The sequence below is a fragment of the Anastrepha ludens genome, chromosome 2 (assembly GCF_028408465.1).
Source record: "Anastrepha ludens isolate Willacy chromosome 2, idAnaLude1.1, whole genome shotgun sequence".
Taxonomy (NCBI): domain Eukaryota; kingdom Metazoa; phylum Arthropoda; class Insecta; order Diptera; family Tephritidae; genus Anastrepha; species Anastrepha ludens.
The window spans coordinates 150,368,094-150,386,444 of record NC_071498.1 but is presented as its reverse complement, the minus strand read 5'-3'; the positions used below and the strand labels follow the sequence as shown (position 1 = coordinate 150,386,444).

Genomic DNA, 18,351 nt, shown 5'->3' with positions numbered 1-18,351 from the left:
CATCATTTAAGGGGGTAGTATGGTATTTTTTTTTTTTTTAATTTTTATTTTTTTTTTTTAAATTATTCTATAACATCTTAAGATTATTGTGTGAAAGTTTGAAGTGCATTAGAGTAAAATTGACAAAGACACAAAGGATTAAGTATCTACCTCTCCAACCGGATTTCACGCTGCCGAAAATCTTTAAACGCGTTTTTCTCACACTTGCCTTTTTTACGGTCGGTGTCCACTGTAGATTCATATCTACTGCACCGATTCTTTTCAAATTTGGTTTTTTTGTTTCTTTACTTTATTCACGAGGTAATGACATCGAGTTTTTTTTTTTTTTAAATTTTGTCATATTTTAAAACAACAAAGTTTTCAAGTTTTTTTTATGAAAAATCGGTGTTTTGACTTCAAAGCGCTTTAAAAAATTAAAAAAAAAAAAAAAAAAATTCGACGTTGTTACCTGCGAAACTTTATTAGCTGATGAAATCAATTTGGTTTTTTGATTTTAGTTGATCCAGTAATGAGTTCTGAGGGACACCGCAATAAAACTTTTTTATGAGATGTCCGCGAAGATTCGCTGCCACCAACTCATTTCTTCATAAAAATCAATGAAAATTTCACACAATATTCTTTAAATATGACTTTATAATGAAGTAATTTTAAAATTTTGAATAAATCAACTGTGTCGACAAAAAAAATTTCGAAAAATATGCTTGTTTTACACCGAATTAACCATACTACCCCCTTAAGCGGATTAGGGTAATTTTAGATGGCAAATTGCCAAAAAATGACAGTTAATTTCTATTGTGAATGAAAAATAATGAAATTTTTAACAAGCAAGCTCGAAAGCAATCACTGCAGTATGAAAATTTTGGACCATAATTCTGGATGAGCTCAACAGTAAGTATTTTAAAGCATTTTCGTTTTATTTTTAAGTTTAAAAAGACATTTTTCAATTTTAGCTCATCATCATCATAAATTATTAGAGCTCCAGTGTAGAATATATCGTCCCCTTAGTATTAAAATAGCCCATAAATTGTTTGATGTTTTGAGAAAATGAATTTCAAACTTTTTGTCGAAAGTAGCTCTCACTCAAATCTTGTTATGTCTGTAAATATATATTATTTTTTGACTGACGTTTTGACCCACTTTGTGCAACTAGAATTTGACAAAATTTTGACCACATATAAAATCGACGATAGAGAATCCAAAAATTTAATAAAAAAATAATAGTCTATGAGCACATAGGCTATTGTTATACTAAGGGGACGATATGGCCAATTTCAGATAGTAAGCAGAAAAAAATTTCGGAGAAACACCAAAATGAAGAAAAAGTTTTTTTTTAATAGCGGCCGCCCCTCGGCAGGCAATGACAAACCTCCGAGTGTATTTCTGCCATGAAAAAGCTCCTCATAAAAAAAATATCTGCCGTGCGAAGTCGGCTTAAGACTGTAGGTCTCTCAATTTGAAGAACAACATCAAGACGCACACCACAAATAGGAAGAGGAGCTCGGCCAAACACCCAAAAAGGGTGTAAACGCCAATTATATATTTACATATATAAGCAGAATAAATTACAACCTAGACGGAAAGATATTTTTCGTTCTCTTTCCTGAGATATTATAGATGCTATGCTAGTTTGCACTAACACTTACGAAATTTTATTAATTTTTTTGATACTTCGGAGCAGTTTGAGAAATTGCAATTTAAGTTTTTTTTTTAATAAATAATTATTTTTTAGTATCAGGGTAGCTCATACCCGTACATGTTGCCTGCGGCCCATCTTTTACTGAAAAACTATCCACTAAACCTTATCAGGTGTTCCCTAATCTGCGTAACAACCATCTGTCACACTAACATTCTAATCAGAATTAACTGCGCCGGTAATTCCGCTTACTGCCGCCGTCTGTCTAGGCTATTAGTTAGAAAGAATGTTGGCCGTATGGACTTCATAAAACGCAATCGCGATAAACAAATGGCGAAATTATTTATTAACAATGAATAATAATAAACATGGAAAAGAAATTCCATACCTATAAGCGATTCCCATTAAATGTAATAAAAGCCCATAAGTATTAAGTTCTTTACTAGAAAAACCTGATAGCATAGTCAGCACATGCTGAGAAATTTACAAACATTAGTATTTATGTATGTATGCATGTATGCGTTAGGGTCACTCTCTAAACACTCAAAAAAAAAAAAAAAAAAAAAAAAAAAATTGGACTGACCTTCCAACAGAATTATAAAATTTATTATATTTTAAGACCCCCACTAAAATATTTCGAAAAAATATTAAGATTTACGTCAGTTGGACCGATTTGAAAGTACCTCCGAAAATCTCTTTATTTCAGTTTCGCTTATAAAAGCCATGAAAAAGCTCTTCGTAAACAACCATTTGCCGTTCGGAGGTGCAATTAATGAAAAATAAGTACGACACAAATAATATGAGGGTGAAAGGTGAAGGCGGTGTCACACGCCCACTCTTGGGTAGTGGGTTTATGCCGATAACGCCTTAATAAAACCACGCCAAAACTTGGTACGGCCTCATTTAGGTCCGACATGCATATGTTCATAAATATATTATTATTCATATGCTGAAAATCACACCCACTTCCTATTGTGTTAAGACTAAGTTTCCGTCCAACTCTCTGATGTTACAAGCCAAAAATTACCAGCCAACCCAAATTAAATTTTACTAAAATTTGCGCGTGCATATAAATTTCGTTCCGGGCCGCATTTAGCTTTCCTTACTGAATTTTTTAAATTATTTGATTGGTTTTTTTTGTTTTTTGTTTTTATGCTTAGTCACGCTGTGAATATATGAGTTTGATATTGCCGCCTGAGCAACGTATCTATACGTATGTAGTAGTGTGTAAAATACTCACACTTTGTTTTTTTTGCACACTTTAGCATTTTCTCGTGTGCTGAAAATCTAGTGGTCGCTCTTTACGGGTGTAGTAAGCTTTGTGGCGAAAGTACTAATTATGGTGCGAGTTCTCTTTTTTTTTTAAATTATGTATGTGTTTTTGTTTCGACGCCGACGAGTCGTTTGCCGATCAAATGTTTGTATTTATTGTAATTGTTTTTTTTTTGCTATGAGAGAATAAAACATTTCAAAACAGAGGAAGCGGTGTTTTGAGTACAATTACATATGTATGTATGTATATATATGTACATACATCCATGTATGTGTGTGCAAAATTATTGAGAGTGCAAAAGGTGAACAGCTGTTGAGAAAAGGGTGATATTTTTTACGCAGAAACTGCGGATAAATTTTTAAACCCAGAATGAGAAAACATAATGAATATCTAATGACAAATATATGTATATATATACATATATATATGTACATATATGCATACGTGTATACATATGTACAACACAATTTGAGCTCAATTCACAAAAGAGAGATTGTGGACTGGCCGGAATTTGTCTGACATAATTGAAATAAGAATAGTTTTTAAAAGTTATAGCATTTTTTACCGTCTACTTGTTAAGATTTAATTTAAAGTTTTTCTTATAAGCAATGCCCTAAAATTGTAATGACTACTAGATGTCTTTTTTCACACTCTAAATTTGAATTTCACAATAGGATTGCCTTTGCCTACAAAAACCCTGCGCGCACTTGGCAAGGACATTCCGTTCGGTTTAAGCGGTGAGCAGAGCTTAGGTGGTTGGCAGTGACTACCTTTGTAGCGTTGGCTTGCCGCTGCAAAACAGGTGTTGCTCTTGCTCGCGCAGCTTAGCTTACTAAACGCATTTGTTTTAGTTCTTCGGCGTTTTTATTGCGGTAAAAAGTACAAGAGTTATATTTTATAATAAAATAAATTATATTTATATTATATAATAAAATAAATACAACTTTTTAAATTCTGCTTTAAATTCGCCAGTGCATGTTGTTCAAGCTGATGTGCCTACATATAGATATACATACATATATAATTTGCACTTAGCTCCTTTTTTATTTGTATTTTGGCCGAGCTCCTCCTCCTATTTGTGGTGTGCATCTTGATAGTTTTCCTCAAATGGAGAGACTGGGCGCTTTACGCACCAACCCCTTCGGCTATGTCGTCGACCGCCAATAGAATTGAAATTTTATGAGTGTAGGAATTGAACAGTTACACCTTATGAACTACAAACTCAGACAGGAATTCATATACATACGATCGTATGTAATACGTACATTTGTATCTAAACTATCTCGTTTTGATTGCTCAGTCCAAACACAGTGCGCGCGATAGGTTACTGCCAATATCGGGCTTTCCAAAGTTCAGTTAAGCAAATACTTTAAATTTATACAGTTGGTAGTCTACCTAACTCTATTAATGGGAATGCTTGAGATCTCACATAACAGACAAAGGTTTTTACAATAATGACCCTTTCAAAAAAAAAAAGAAAAAAACTAAAAAATGGCAGCCTCGTGCTTGCTTATAGATAAAGAATACTTGAGATTTAAGATATTAGACAAAGCATATAATGGCTTTTTATCTAAACAAAAAAATACGTAGGTATGCCTTAGAAATTCAAACTGGCCAATATTTCATAATTCAAATTTAATCTCTGAGCAATAAATTATTTTTATGAGCAGCGTTTTAAGTCAAAAATGGGAATTAGAAAAAACGTTTACTATGTTTTGGATATTTTATGTCCACATCGATAATAATTTACGTCGTTCCCATTTACAATAATACCCTGGTTGTTTTTTCAATAAAATTCTTAAGTTAAGTTCTAAGTAAAAAAAAAAAAAAAAAAAAAAAAAAATAGTGCCATTTCTTAGAAATTCAAAAGGCTCGTTATTTCAAATCAGATTTCGTCTACGAACGACAAATGATTTTTTATAAAGAGCTTTTTCATGGCACAAATGCACTTGGAGGTATGGCACTGCCTGTCGAGGATCGATGGCAATTAGAAAAAAACCTTTTATATTTTTGGATATTTCTTGCCCCCTTTAGAAACCATCTACGCCGTTTCCATTTAATACCCTGGTTTTTCAATAAAATTCTCAAGTATTAGGTGCGCAACTAAGTTCCCCCTGTTTGTCAACATATGCCGCCAGCAGTGTGTGCTAGTCGATTCTAACATAACCTAAACGTCATAATCCAAGCTTAGACATATGGTAAACAAACTGCTTCGACACATTAGTGATTTTGTTTTGGTATCATATACTTTTGGTTTTGTGAAAATGTCTGATTTTGTGCCGAATAATCGTCATTTGCGGGAAGTGTTGATTTTCCTTAGGCGCCTGAAGCGCATCGAGAGCTACAAAAAGTTTATAGAGATGCTGTTTTAAGTGAAACAACGTGCCGAGATTGGTTTCGTCGCGTCAAAGACGGTGATTTTAATGTTGGCGACCGTCCACGTGAAGGAAGACCAAACACTTTCGAAGACGCTGAATTCGAGGCATTGCTCAATGAGGATTCGTGTCAAACGCAAGAAGAGCTTGCTTCAGTATTAGGAGTTACCCGCCAATCCATTTCCAAGCGATTGCATGCTTTGGGAATGATTCAGAAACAGGGGGACTTGGGTTCCTTATGAGTTAAAACCATGGGATGCTGAACGTCGTTTTTTCGCCTGTGAACAACTGCTCCAGTGGAAAAGGAGGAAGGGTTTTCATCATCGCATTGTGACGGGTAATGAAAAAAGGACTCACTACAGCAATCCAAAGAAAAGAAAGTCATGGGGACTGCTCGGTCATGCTTCTACGTCGGCGCCTCGGCCGAATATTCACGCTGCGAAGGTTATGCTATGTATTTGGTGGGACCAAGTTGGTGTTATTTATTATGAACTGTTAAAACCAAAGCGAAACCATCACTGGGGATCGGTATCCGGTATCAATTGATGCGATTGAGCTGAGCACTGCGCGGAAGCGGCCGCACTACGCGGAAAGGCATGAAAAAGTGATTCTACAGCATGACAGCGCTCGGCCTCACGGTGCCAAACCCGTTAAAACCTGCCTAGAAACACTGAAATGGCAAATCCTACCCCACCCGCCATATTCTCCAGATATTGCGCCGCCCGATTATCCACCTCAACATGTTTCGATCGATGGCACATGGTCTGGCTGACCAGCAGTTCCATTCATATGAAGACATCAAAAAATGGCTTGATAGATAGCCTCAAAAGATGACCAGTTTTACCGCGACGGTATACGAGATCTACCAGAAAGATGGGAAAAAGTAGTAGCCAGCCATGGGCAATACTTTCAATGATTCACTTGTAACCATTTTTTCAGAATAAAGTTTTATTTTCATCAGAAAAACAGCGAGAACTTAGTTGCGCACCTCATAAATTTGTAATTTTTTTTTTTTACTTTTTGGTTATAAAATATGTTGAGAGATCTTGATAAATCACCCTTTTTGCATGAAAGCAATCAAGATTGTGCTCTGAGAGCACTTGAAAAAATGGTGTGATTTTTATTCAGTGAACATAGGCAGCTGTTTGCAATTGTACAGGCGTAGGAATACCCGCATAAATGCATACAAAGACCACATACAGACATTCACATTGCCCATTTGACAAATAAGGGTGCGTTTTTAGATATACACATAGTAGAAAAAGTCTGCGTTCACCTATGCAAATATTCTTTGCATTAGAAAAAGTTCAAAACAATAAATATTTCAGACATTTTTTTTAATGAGTTTTATTTAGTTCACTTAAACGTAACTATCACACATATTTCGCTACCAATAACAAAATCAAATTTAAAATGAGATCACATAAAATTAAAAAGGCCATTCAAACTAAACGGAAAAAGTTTGCGTTCACTTCAATAATAATAAAATAAAAGGCTTAAGATCATAGGAATGTTTTAAAATTAATAGCTAGTTGGATATCCACGCCTTTTTATGACTTCTAGAAGGCGTCTTTTCATTGATCCAACTAGTTTGGCTGTTATTTCTGGACTTATGGCTTCCCATTCCTCTTTAAGCGCGTTCTTAAGCATTTCCTTGCTAGTTATTATACGCTCTCGTTTTTTTTTTCCTAGAACGTCCCATAAGTGCTCAATGGGGTTAAGGTCAGGTGATTGTGGGGGTGTGCGAAGTTGTTTTGGAACATTATACAACAACCACAACCTAACAATCTCTGCTGTGTGTTTCGGGTCGTTGTCCTGTTGGAAAACAAATCTTTCACCGAGTCCCAGTTTGATTGCACTTTCTTTCAAATTCGTTTTTAAAATATCGAGATAATCATATCTGTTCATTATCGACTCAATAAACTGTATATTTCCAACGCCCGAACTAGCCATACACCCCCATATCATGGCACCTCCTCCCCCATGCTTTACCGTAGGTACCAGATTTTGCTTTCCAAGTGCTGTTCCGTTTTTCCTCCAAATAATTTTACGACCTTTTATCCCGAAAATGCAAAACTTGCTCTCATCGGAAAAAATCACACTATTCCAAAACTCTGGTGGCTTGTTTACGTATTCCTTGGCGAAAGCCATCCGCTTAAGTCGATTTACTCGCGATATGAAGGGTTTTTTTCGGGCCACCCTGCCGTGAAATCCGATTCTTTTTAGAATTTTTCTTACTGTATCTGGATGTACTTTCTTTTGGTATTTTACTTCTATGTCTTTTGAAATTTGGCTTGCTGTTAGTCGTGGATTAGACTTCACAAGAATATTTATGTTGCGTTCTTCTCTTTCCGTCAGTTTTTTTGGACGCCCAGAACGAGGCTTAGACTCCAAACAATTCGTTTGCTTGAAGTTGTTTATCACTCTTTGGACCGAGGAGTATTGCCTCCCAACAATTTTCGCGATTTCCCGATAGCTCTTACTATTTTGCCACAAACATACAATGATTTTCCTTTCACCAATATCTATTTCTTTTCGCCTTTGGTCCACAGTAGCAAAAAATGTATTTCTAATATCAATTTTTCCCTCTTTAGATTTGTTCTTAACCGCGTCAACTACATGAATGATTTAAAATTAAATTTAACGTAATTGCCATGCAAATAATCGTCACTATTCGAAATGAACGCACACTTTTTCTGCTCAGCCTATTTAAGAAACTGTACTACAATCCCGTTATCTGAACACGACGCAGCTCAAACTCCAAAAAAATTTGGCCATACCCTCTACGAATAATTTTCTTTGAAATAAGTGAAAAGAAATAACTGAGAGTTTTAAGATAAACACGTTAAATTATTTTAATACTTTATAACAGTGGGTGAACGCAGACTTTTTCTACCATGTGTAAGTACGCATACAAGCATGCATACATATATAGGGAAAAGGTCCTTTGTATGGAATTTTTGAGGCAGTCCTGGAATTCCCATCGATTTTTCAGCGGCTTTTATAGCGACAAAACAAAATTTGTCGGTATACAAGAAACTATACCAATGCCTTAAACTGGCAAGGGCAAATAGGACATCGTTTAGCCTTCAACTATTCGAAAAAGGCGTCAACAAAAATTGAGGTAGGGTAAATAATATTCATCAAAAAACTAATATTATAAAATCGATTCTTTGTACATTTTTATGGTTACATTTTATTTAGCGTTCACGCTTGACATTTTTCATCCCTTTGTAACTTCGCTGCCTTTGTCCAAACACGAAAACTTTGCCGTCAACGACGTTCAAACACTTTATATGTATGTAGTTAGGAAATTTTCCATTCCTGAATCGTTTGCACACACAGATTCTTACTTCACACGCGCGGGTCATATACTATTTTAAGCTATTGCCATTTCCGACTACTGAAGCGTACACTTTTTTCTAGATATTTTTTTCAAATTCAATGAATCAAAATTTGGATTTATCAATCACTTATAATTATTTTCATATTTTGTCTATGTACGTTTTTTTACATGAATCCCTATTTTTCATACTGCCACTTACCTTATTGTATTTTTTCTTATGCAGGCGGTCCAATCCACTCACTTCGCCGGGTACCTCGGCATCATCGGCTAGGATCAAATTTTGCTTACAATCACTCATTTTACTATAATTTCTTAGCTGTTGCTTTTGAATACCGGCCAAACAATTTTTATTGTTAATGTTGTAACTATTTAAAGCGTCTACGCTGGAAGTTAACTTCTGTAAAGCTTTTGAGGATAATAGCGGTGGCAATAAATGTTGCTCCTTTTCGTACGACGCGATTTTTTTATTATTGCTGTTGCTGCTGGTATTTTCTGTCGAATTATTGACTTCTCTACTTATTTGTTGCGTCTGTGATAATTGAGACGGCAAGAATGACTGTTCGGCAGCTACTCGACTCGTACTGATTTTACTCAATTTTGCTATGCCATTTGACAGCTCGTATTCGATGGTCGTTGTCGTAGTTGTTAGTGTATTCGGGTGATTATTACTCGTTGGACTAGTGTTGTGGTGAGCACAATGTGCTTGCGTCGAGTCATGATGAGTGTTTGTATTAGCGGTAGCATGGCAACAATGCTGCGTAGACATGGGGATTCCGATTGCGCTATGCCTGACGTTTATTGCGTCACCATTGGAGGCGCTCATGTTGTTGCTATTATTGTGTTGTGGGGTAGTCAGCTGAGCATCACCAACAGCTGATTGCATGAAAGCTCTACCACCATTACCTTCGCTACAATGACAGCTGTTGGCCGTGGCGGTCACTTGTTGTTGCTGTTGCTGTTGCTGATGTTGGCAATGTTCATTCACTGGAATTGTGGTTTTGTAGATTTGCTTTTGTTGTTGCTGCTGTTGTCGACAATTTTCATACGGTGTTACCTGGCCATTGGAAGGGTTATATGAATTATTGGCGGTTGGATAGAGCGGCGAGCTGCGTTCCAAATAAATGTTGGAGAGAAGAAAGAGAGAGGAAAAAGGATTGAATGAATTTGCTTGCTTATTTGATGTGTGTTTGCATGCATGCATGCGTGCGTGTATGTATGTATGTGACTCTCTGTATGGTACATATGCACCTACACAGTTATTAAATTAAATTATTAGTTGGCTTGTGGATAATTTATGTTATGCGTTGTGTAATTCACACTTTTCAAATCGCATAGTTTTGGCAAAAGTGCGAACGCTGCAAAATAAAGCAGATGAGCGTATGAATACATATGCATATGTATGTATGTATGTACTTGCATATGTATGTATGTATACAAACACTTTGATGACACTCTTTCAGCAAATGAGCGATGTGTGCATACTTAAATTGTTATGGTTTTATATAACAGTTTATCACCAACAGCAAATAAAGTAGTTTATGAGCTGTGCCGCTAAAAATATTTGCGTTGATAAGATTAATTTTAGTTTTGCAAATTCAGATAGTCGTAAGTTATAATTTTTTCTTGCCATTTTCGGGGCGTGGCATAGTAAAGCTTGAAGAAAAGAAAGGTTGCCTAATACTTTCACAGGAATGTCGAAAATATTAATTTACAATTTTTGGGCTGATAACAGTTATTTTAGCGTAAGTACATATAGAGTTGCAATTGACAATGGAATCCTCAAGTCTATTTTATCTTTTTATTTAGTCTACACATTTATGTCGAAAAAAAAAACACGACGTTCGAAGAAAACACATGATCTTTAGCCGCTTTCTCCGAACCAACTCAGTAGCATATTTTAAATAATTAATATTAAAACTAGTAAAGGGTGGTTAAGTTTCAAGGGCCGGTGTTGATTTTGAATAAAATACAATTTTTTAGGAAATTATTGTCATTTCTCTTTATTATGATAATATTGGTATGGCTCAATTACGTATGGAATAAAATATCAGCCAAATGGCCGCCGCGGCCTTGGCGGCACACCTCCATCCGATGGTCCAAATTTTCGATGACGCTGAGGCATAACTGAGGTTCTATGCCGTTAATGTGCCGAATTATCTCATTCTTTAGCTCTTGAATTGTTGCTGGCTTATTAACACGTTCCCTGCCCCAATACAAAAATGCAAAATAGACCGACAAGTGTTTTTCACAACGTAAACACGTCATATAATCGGTTCTCGTCAATATTACGTTGCTGGCACTTTGTTGATAATGAAGCTCCAAGGGATCAAAACGAACGTTACAAAATAAAACCACTTTTGGACCTTGTTATCAATAACTGGAAGAGCTTACTAACACCTGGTGAATGTATCGTCATTGACGAGTCGATGATGCCGTTTAGAGGCAGGATATCTTTCCGTCAATACAACCCATCAAAAGCTCATAAATACGGCTTGAAAATCTATAAACTATGCACAGAAGAGGGTTTTGTCTGGAATTATGATATTTACATAGGGCGTGACCCCGAGATTGCTGATTTGGATAAGCCTGGGAGTGTCGCAATAATAAATAATTAAAAATAATTTGTGATTTCTGCGTAAAATAAAAATATTTTTTCGTATGTCCCGGCGTTTTTCTTTACTTTATTATCGTACCAGCACGTCCAGTGCAGAAACTGTACAGTTTCGTTACGCCAGTTGAATAATTTGCTTCAGAAGTTTCATATACCTCCTGACACACATATGGCTCAGGAACGTATCAGTGCTTATCAGGCGCACGTTTCCTGAACCATATGTGGCTCAGCGGACAGGGAACGTGTTAACGTACAAATAACCCCAAAGAAAGAAATCCAACGGTGTCGTTGACGTTAGGTGTGGTTCAGATTCAACATCGGCCCTTGAAATTTAATCACCCTTTATAAATCCTAAAGAAAATATTGAAATATAGGCGCCCACCGTAGCCGAATGGATTGATGCGTGACTATTATTCGGGAGTCCGTCCATGAAACACCAAATGATAGTAAAAGATTTGTTCTAATTGCAGTCGCCCTCGGCAGGCAATGACAAACCGTCGAGTGTATTTCTGCCATGAAAAAGTTTTCCATAAAAAACCGTCATAGATGCTTAGGTTACCTTGTTGTTGTTGTTGAAGTGGCTGAGTATTTCTAATGAAATGATCCCAATTAGCTACCAGCTCCGTTTTACTACCACTGTTCTGGTGTGTACATGCCCTTTTTATTTTTTTTGCTCCTAAGTCAGATCCATTTTGTGAGTTCCAAAAATACCTTAATCCAAAGTGTGTTCAGGCCTCATGCCCAGTGCGGACTTAGAAGTTATTAATAGCAGTCGTGCCTCGCTAGACAATGACAAATCTTTGAGCGCCCTACTGCTGTAAAATGATTCCACAAAAACTAACTGCAATTCGGAGGTAGCATTAAACTGTGAACTCTTCATTAGTAGGGAACATAATGGAGAATACGATAAATTAGCAGAAAAGCTCGGCCTATTTACCAGACAAATCTATGTAAGCCATACTACAGGGTTGCTCGACTTCAACTTCGCGCTGGAAGCCGTGTCCTGCACAGTGCGCTTCAGTTGATAAAGTCTGGCGTAACTTTTTCTTTCCTTTTCCGAATTGCAAAAGTATGGCCCCAATCTTCGTTTTCCTTATGGCCCTTACCTAGACTGGCTCATCGGTCGTAATCAATCCTAAACGCGCAGGTCTTTTAGAGCACATCTGCATAGCTATGACCTTCTCCAAGTTTTATTACAACAACTTCTGGCTTTAAATGCTGTATTCGCTGCTTGCTCTTTTTGTTTGGATCGGCTGGCTTATCTCTCGGCTTAATTTGGTTATTTCTCTGTCTGCCAGCCCACATATTTTTTCTCTGAGAGTCCTTTTTGGTCCCACTAGGTTATTTTCCCCTGGGTTTTTACAGTTCTCGAAGGCTGCTGGACTGGTTGTTGTCGTGGGGGTGGTGGGGAATATCTGCTGTTGGCTGGGTAGAGCAGTGTTCTTGCGCAGATTTAAGATTGCCCTTTCGTCTTTTGCTGCCTTCTTCGAACGTCTATAGTTCAGTGTTACATCTAACAGTTCAGCCATTTCGGATACTCCAACTTTGACCTCGTTGCTGATGTTTTTTTGACGTCTGAACGCCTGCTGCATAGATTTGTGACCAGTCTGCATTGGGATATCGCATCCTTCTCCATTCTCCTCATTTTTTTGATCAGATCGAGCCGAGGAGCGACGTTTCAATTGCGTCGATTGATGCGCTCTCTTTCGTAGCAGTCGTTTCAGCTCGGACTGTGTTACTGCTTGCTGGGATGGGAGTGCCATGCTGATTGGCGTTTGCTGCGCTGATGGTAGCCCTCTGATACTGGGGATATCTTTATTCTGAGCGCTGATGTTTGTATGCGCGACGCCATTTGTGGGACGCCCCTGAGCGGAGTGTGAGATGATCCGCTTCCAGATGCCTTCAGAATCGGTGCATTGTTTATCGGCGGAAATCTGAACAGCAGACTGCTTCTTCTTAAGGCCATTCCGACTTCAGGCTGCTATCCTCACACGAAAGTGCAGTTTCCCTATGCGTCTCCATGGAGGGACTGCCTTAGTGGCCCGACCACCCGATGCAGTAGACAATGGCCGCTGTAAGTGCGAAGACATTTTTGACCCTACCTCATCCACTAAAAAAAAAAGTACTACAGAGTTACCCTAGATTGCATCGAAATGGAATGAAACAAGCTTTATGGGAGGTATTCATTTTCTTTATTTGAAAGAACTAACATTCTATACATATGTACATATGTATGACCTAAGAAGGGCGTCGTAAATATGTTCATCGTCGCTTCCCACACGATGTCATGCATTCCAGAGTTCCAACTTTCAAGGGCTCTGACACATAGAACTGACAGAATTTGAGCAATGGCCTGGGTGACTGACATCGATCGCATCGACTAATTCTGGCTTATTGGCATATATCTTAGATCGAATTTTTACCTGTAATACAGTTTTATGATTAGCTTTTAAGAGACTTCGTTTATCTAGGAACCAGCACTAACACCGATAACAACTTCAGCGTTGAAATCCAGCGGAGAATCTCTCTTGCCAACAAGTGCTACTTTGGACTAAGTAGGCAACTGAGCAGTAAAGTTCTCTCTCGACGAACAAAACTAACATTCTACAAGACTCTCATCATGCCCGTCCTAACGTATGTCGCAGAAGCTTGGACGCTGAGAGAGATTCTTCGGAAGATTTTTGTACTTTTGCACGTTGGCAACGGCGAATATCGCAGGCGATGGAACGATGAGCTGTATGAGCTTTACGACGACATAGACATAGCGCAGTGAATAAAGATCCAGCGGCTACGTTGGCTAGGGCATGTCGTCTGAATGGAAACAAAAACTCCGGCTCTGAGAGCATTCGATGCGGCTCCAGCTGATGGTAGCAGTGGAAGAGAAAGGCCTCCTCTGCTTTGGAAAGATTAGGTTGAGAAGGACTTGGCTTCACTTTGTGCGTCCAACTAGCGTCGGTTAGCACGAGAAAGAAACGACGGGCGCGTTTTGTTGAACTCGGCTAAAATCGCTTAAGCGGTTATCGCGCCAATTAAGAAGAAGATTAGCTTGTGTTGCTAAGTCATACATGTATCTCGCCACGCTGATTTGGCAGCAATGACAAGTTCCTATTAAGAATCTTATATTATCATTATTCTGTTAAAAAAATTAAAATAGGCTGAACAAAGAACGTACGTACTTTCTTCTTTTTCTTTGCATAGCCCAAGTAATGACTATTATAATTTTTATTATATTTGCCTAATAATTTATTTTAATCTATTGTCTTTGTTTCGCTTAGGAAGAGTGCAGAAGCCGAGGATAGCGGGAGAGCCACTTGAGCTTGTGGATTATAGGGCCATCACAATGATTCCATTGCTTTCGTTGCGGCAAAGCATTTGACTAACAGCAAAATGGATTATTTATATTTGAATTTGTTTACGACAAAGACTAATTTGTTTATATTTTAAATTTATGTACCATTTCATAAGCCATTTTGAGAGGTGCAGCGTCTACTCGGCCAAAGAAATGATAAACAAAAATGCTACTAGGTGATATTTTCAGGCGGTCAAGAAATTAAGCGGCAGTAGCGCCTGCAGTCGATTCGTTACTTCTCTGCTCGCTAAGCGAACCATTTGAAAATTAACTTTATATGAGAACTTTGAATGTTTTTAAGGGGACAGATACCTGTAAACGGCCATATTTTCCCTGATGGTCATTAAAATTATTTAAAATGAAGATGTCAATATATTTTTTTCAAAATTGGCATACAGTTTATTTATACATTAAAATAATACACAAATATTTTTTTTTATTTTAATCATTTAAAATGGCGAATGTACACTTAATTCTTCCAGGAAGGTCGCAGTGAGGCTTCTCAATCGGCGGGCATTGTAGCATCGGCGTCAGTGATCTGAATACAAAAAACTAAAAATTTGTTTGTTTATTAATGCCATAATTTCTATATGAATTAAAAAAATGCTTTAAAAAAATGCATTTTGGGGTGTATTTACCTACTATTTTTGCTTCGAAAAAATTAGTTTTTCGAAAAATTTTCGAAAACTTGTAAATTCACATAGAAAGTAATATCATAAAAAAGATGTGTAAAAAATTTTGGAAGATCGGCCAATAATTTTATCATCTACGCCAATTTGAAAAATTTAGTTTTGAGAAAAACGAGTATAAAGTCGGCAACGTAACTATAGGTACCTGCGCTCGAACGCAAAGAATAGAGTCGTCACGGTTGACGATCTATAATATAAGAAATACTTAAATTTACGTTCTAAAATTTTTTTGACATATTCTTAAAGGATTATATTAACATTTATGAAAAAAAAATTTGTTTTCGAAGTTTTACAGGTATTTGCCCCCCTAAGCAGCACCTGCTATCGATTCATTACTTCTCTGCTCGCTAAGCGAACCATTTTTATGTGAGAACGTTGAAGGCTTTTAAAGCGTTTTTTATTTTTTCAATTAATTAATTTTTTTTAATTGAATTGGTTTCATTTTCTTACTTTATTTTATTTAGTTTTTTTAAGTTTTATTTCATATTAATTTATTTTAGTTTATTTAATTTATTTTTTAATTATTTTATTTGCCAAATTTTATTTTAATTTAATTTAGTTTTTATTTAATTTAGTTTAATTTAATTTAATTTAATTTAATTTAATTTAACTTAATTTAATTTAATTTAATTTAATTTAATTTAATTTAGTTTAATTTAATTTAATTTAATTTAATTTAATTTAATTTAATTTAGTTTAATTTAATTTAATTTAATTCAATTTAATTTAATTTCATTTCATTTCATTTCATTTCATTTCATGTAATTTAATTTCATTTAATGTTTTACTTAATTTTAATTAATTTTATCTCAATTAGTTTTAATTAAATTTATTTAATTTTATTTAGTGCATTTCTTTTTTTATTTTTTATTTTTGTAATTAAATTAATATACCTACTTTAATTTATTTGATATCAAAACGAGCGTCTTCTTCCAAGACTGAGAACGAACTTAGCTTTATTTCCAAAAAATCTTATTTACAGTTCACGAAATTTGTTCTTTGTTTATCTCAATTCAAGTTCTTACTGGATATTTCTGACTTACGATTTTGTTTACCTCAATTTTGTTTATAGATTGTAATTGGATCTTGGAATTTTATCAAGGCATAGTGAATTTCATTTTAATTGCAACTGTTTTGGCTTGTTGTTTACCCAGTAGTGGGAACCGGTGTTTATTTTATTGATCTGATTGGATGCCTTCACATGAGTCCAACTAATGATATGATTAGATTGCAGAATATTTATTCAAGTTTAGCATGTGATTGAGCGGCAGGTTGTAGGTGAAAGCAATTACAGTTTAGTGATGTTTTTAGCCAAGGTTTGCCCTTTAACTATGGTGAAAAGAAAATTGTGAGGGAAACTTCTGCTACTACGTTGCTTGGGAGATTTGGCAGCTGAATTCTGCACGTTCATTTCACATGTACTCACACACTCGTTCAATCAGTCGCTCTTCAGACGCCAACGAATTATCATTGGTAAATTTTTTTCGTATATCACCAACACAATCTTAATTTTTTTTGTTAACACATCCCAAGCATCGTCAGCTCAGCTGGTTCTATCAAATTCGCCAAGAGTCGTGTAACGGTTTGTTAAAGAGCACACCTCTAAAAAGCTTTTCACCAAGGTTTTTAGCCGCTTAGCTCCCAAGCGGCATGCTTAGGCCACCCAGTGCTTCCCAGTACAAATAGAAAAACCCGTGCTACGTCAGATTCAAACCATTTTTTTTTTCCTATATTTTCAGATGTATATTCGTTGATTATAACAAATCACTGGAGACTTTTTTTCTTTGCGAACTGTCAAACCAAAAATAACGCAGTACAGTGCTGTCAAATCACGGTAATGTTGAATTGGAGGGAATTTTTTAAATTTTATTCTGTGCACGCCAGGTGGTTGGTGAATCGGAAGCAGCTGGTATTTCATCTTATTTAATTTTATTATTTTACTTTATCGAATATTTCTTTAATTTAAAGTTAATTTAATTTTATTTTACTTTTTCCCTTATTTGCTAATTTTATTTTATTTTAATTAAATTAATGTATTTTACTTTAGTCAGATTTAATATAATTCTAATTAATTTGTTTAATTTTTTATATTATTTTATTCGCCGAATTTAATATTTATTTATTATTAACATTTATTTATTTCAATATTTATTTAATTAAAACTTTTATTTCAATTTAATTTATTTTATTTCAATTCGCTTAGCTCAGTTTAATAAATTTTATTTTTTGCATTTATTCTTTTTTCTTTTACTTTTTTAACTAATTTATTTATTTTTTTATTTATTTGGTTTCAGTTTTTTGCTTTATTTATTTTAATTATTTTGCTGAATTTATTTTATTTTATTTGCCGAATTTTTTTTCAGTTTGTTTGTTCTTAATTTTTTATTTTAATTTAATTGATTTTATTTCTATTGACTTAGCTCAATTTAGTTAATTTTATTTCCATGTCTTTGGTTTTCTTTTATTTTTTTAGTTAATAATTTTTTTTTTTTGGTTTTGTTTTTAATTTAGTTCATTTTATTAACATTTTTTCTTTTTTCTCTTACTTCTTGAATTAATTAATTTTTTTTCAAATTAATTTGATTTACTATTTTTACTTTATTGTATTTTTGTTTGCTGAGTTTTATTGTGTATTAATTTATTTTTGATTATTTTTTATATTTTTAATTAATTTGGTTTAATATTTTTACTTTATTTTATTATTTTAATTTATTATATTTTTTGCTGAGTTTTATTGTGTGTTAATTTATCTTAGTTTCCTCATTTATTTATTTTTTTAATTAAATTGTTTTTAATTTTTCTCTTTAGCCAAATTTTTTTAATTTCATTTTTGGCGTTTTTTCTTTTATTTTTAATTTTTGTAATTAATTTAATTTACTTTAATTTTTGCACACGTCTAATGCACTTCAATTTAATCAAATTTAATTTAATTTTTTACTTTATTTTATTTGCCGAATTTTATTTTAGTTTATTTATTTACTTTTTCATGTCTTCTTCTTGCCTATATAGTTAGATTTTTAGAATATAAAATTTTGTTCCTGAATTTTGTTTTAAGTTTAGTTATTTTATTTATAA

The 18,351-nt window shown here is 34.9% G+C and overlaps 1 protein-coding gene across 2 annotated transcripts in view; it reads right to left on the bottom strand.

Annotated features, from left to right (window-relative positions):
- LOC128855582 (NADP-dependent malic enzyme) overlaps nt 1-18,351 on the bottom strand; it is a 102,839-nt gene that overhangs the window by 48,469 nt on the left and 36,019 nt on the right. For both annotated transcript variants that reach the window (XM_054090596.1, XM_054090595.1), the window contains one exon: nt 8,827-9,733. In XM_054090596.1, the coding sequence (XP_053946571.1) occupies nt 8,827-9,733 (907 nt within the window). The remainder of the gene's footprint in view (nt 1-8,826; nt 9,734-18,351) is intronic.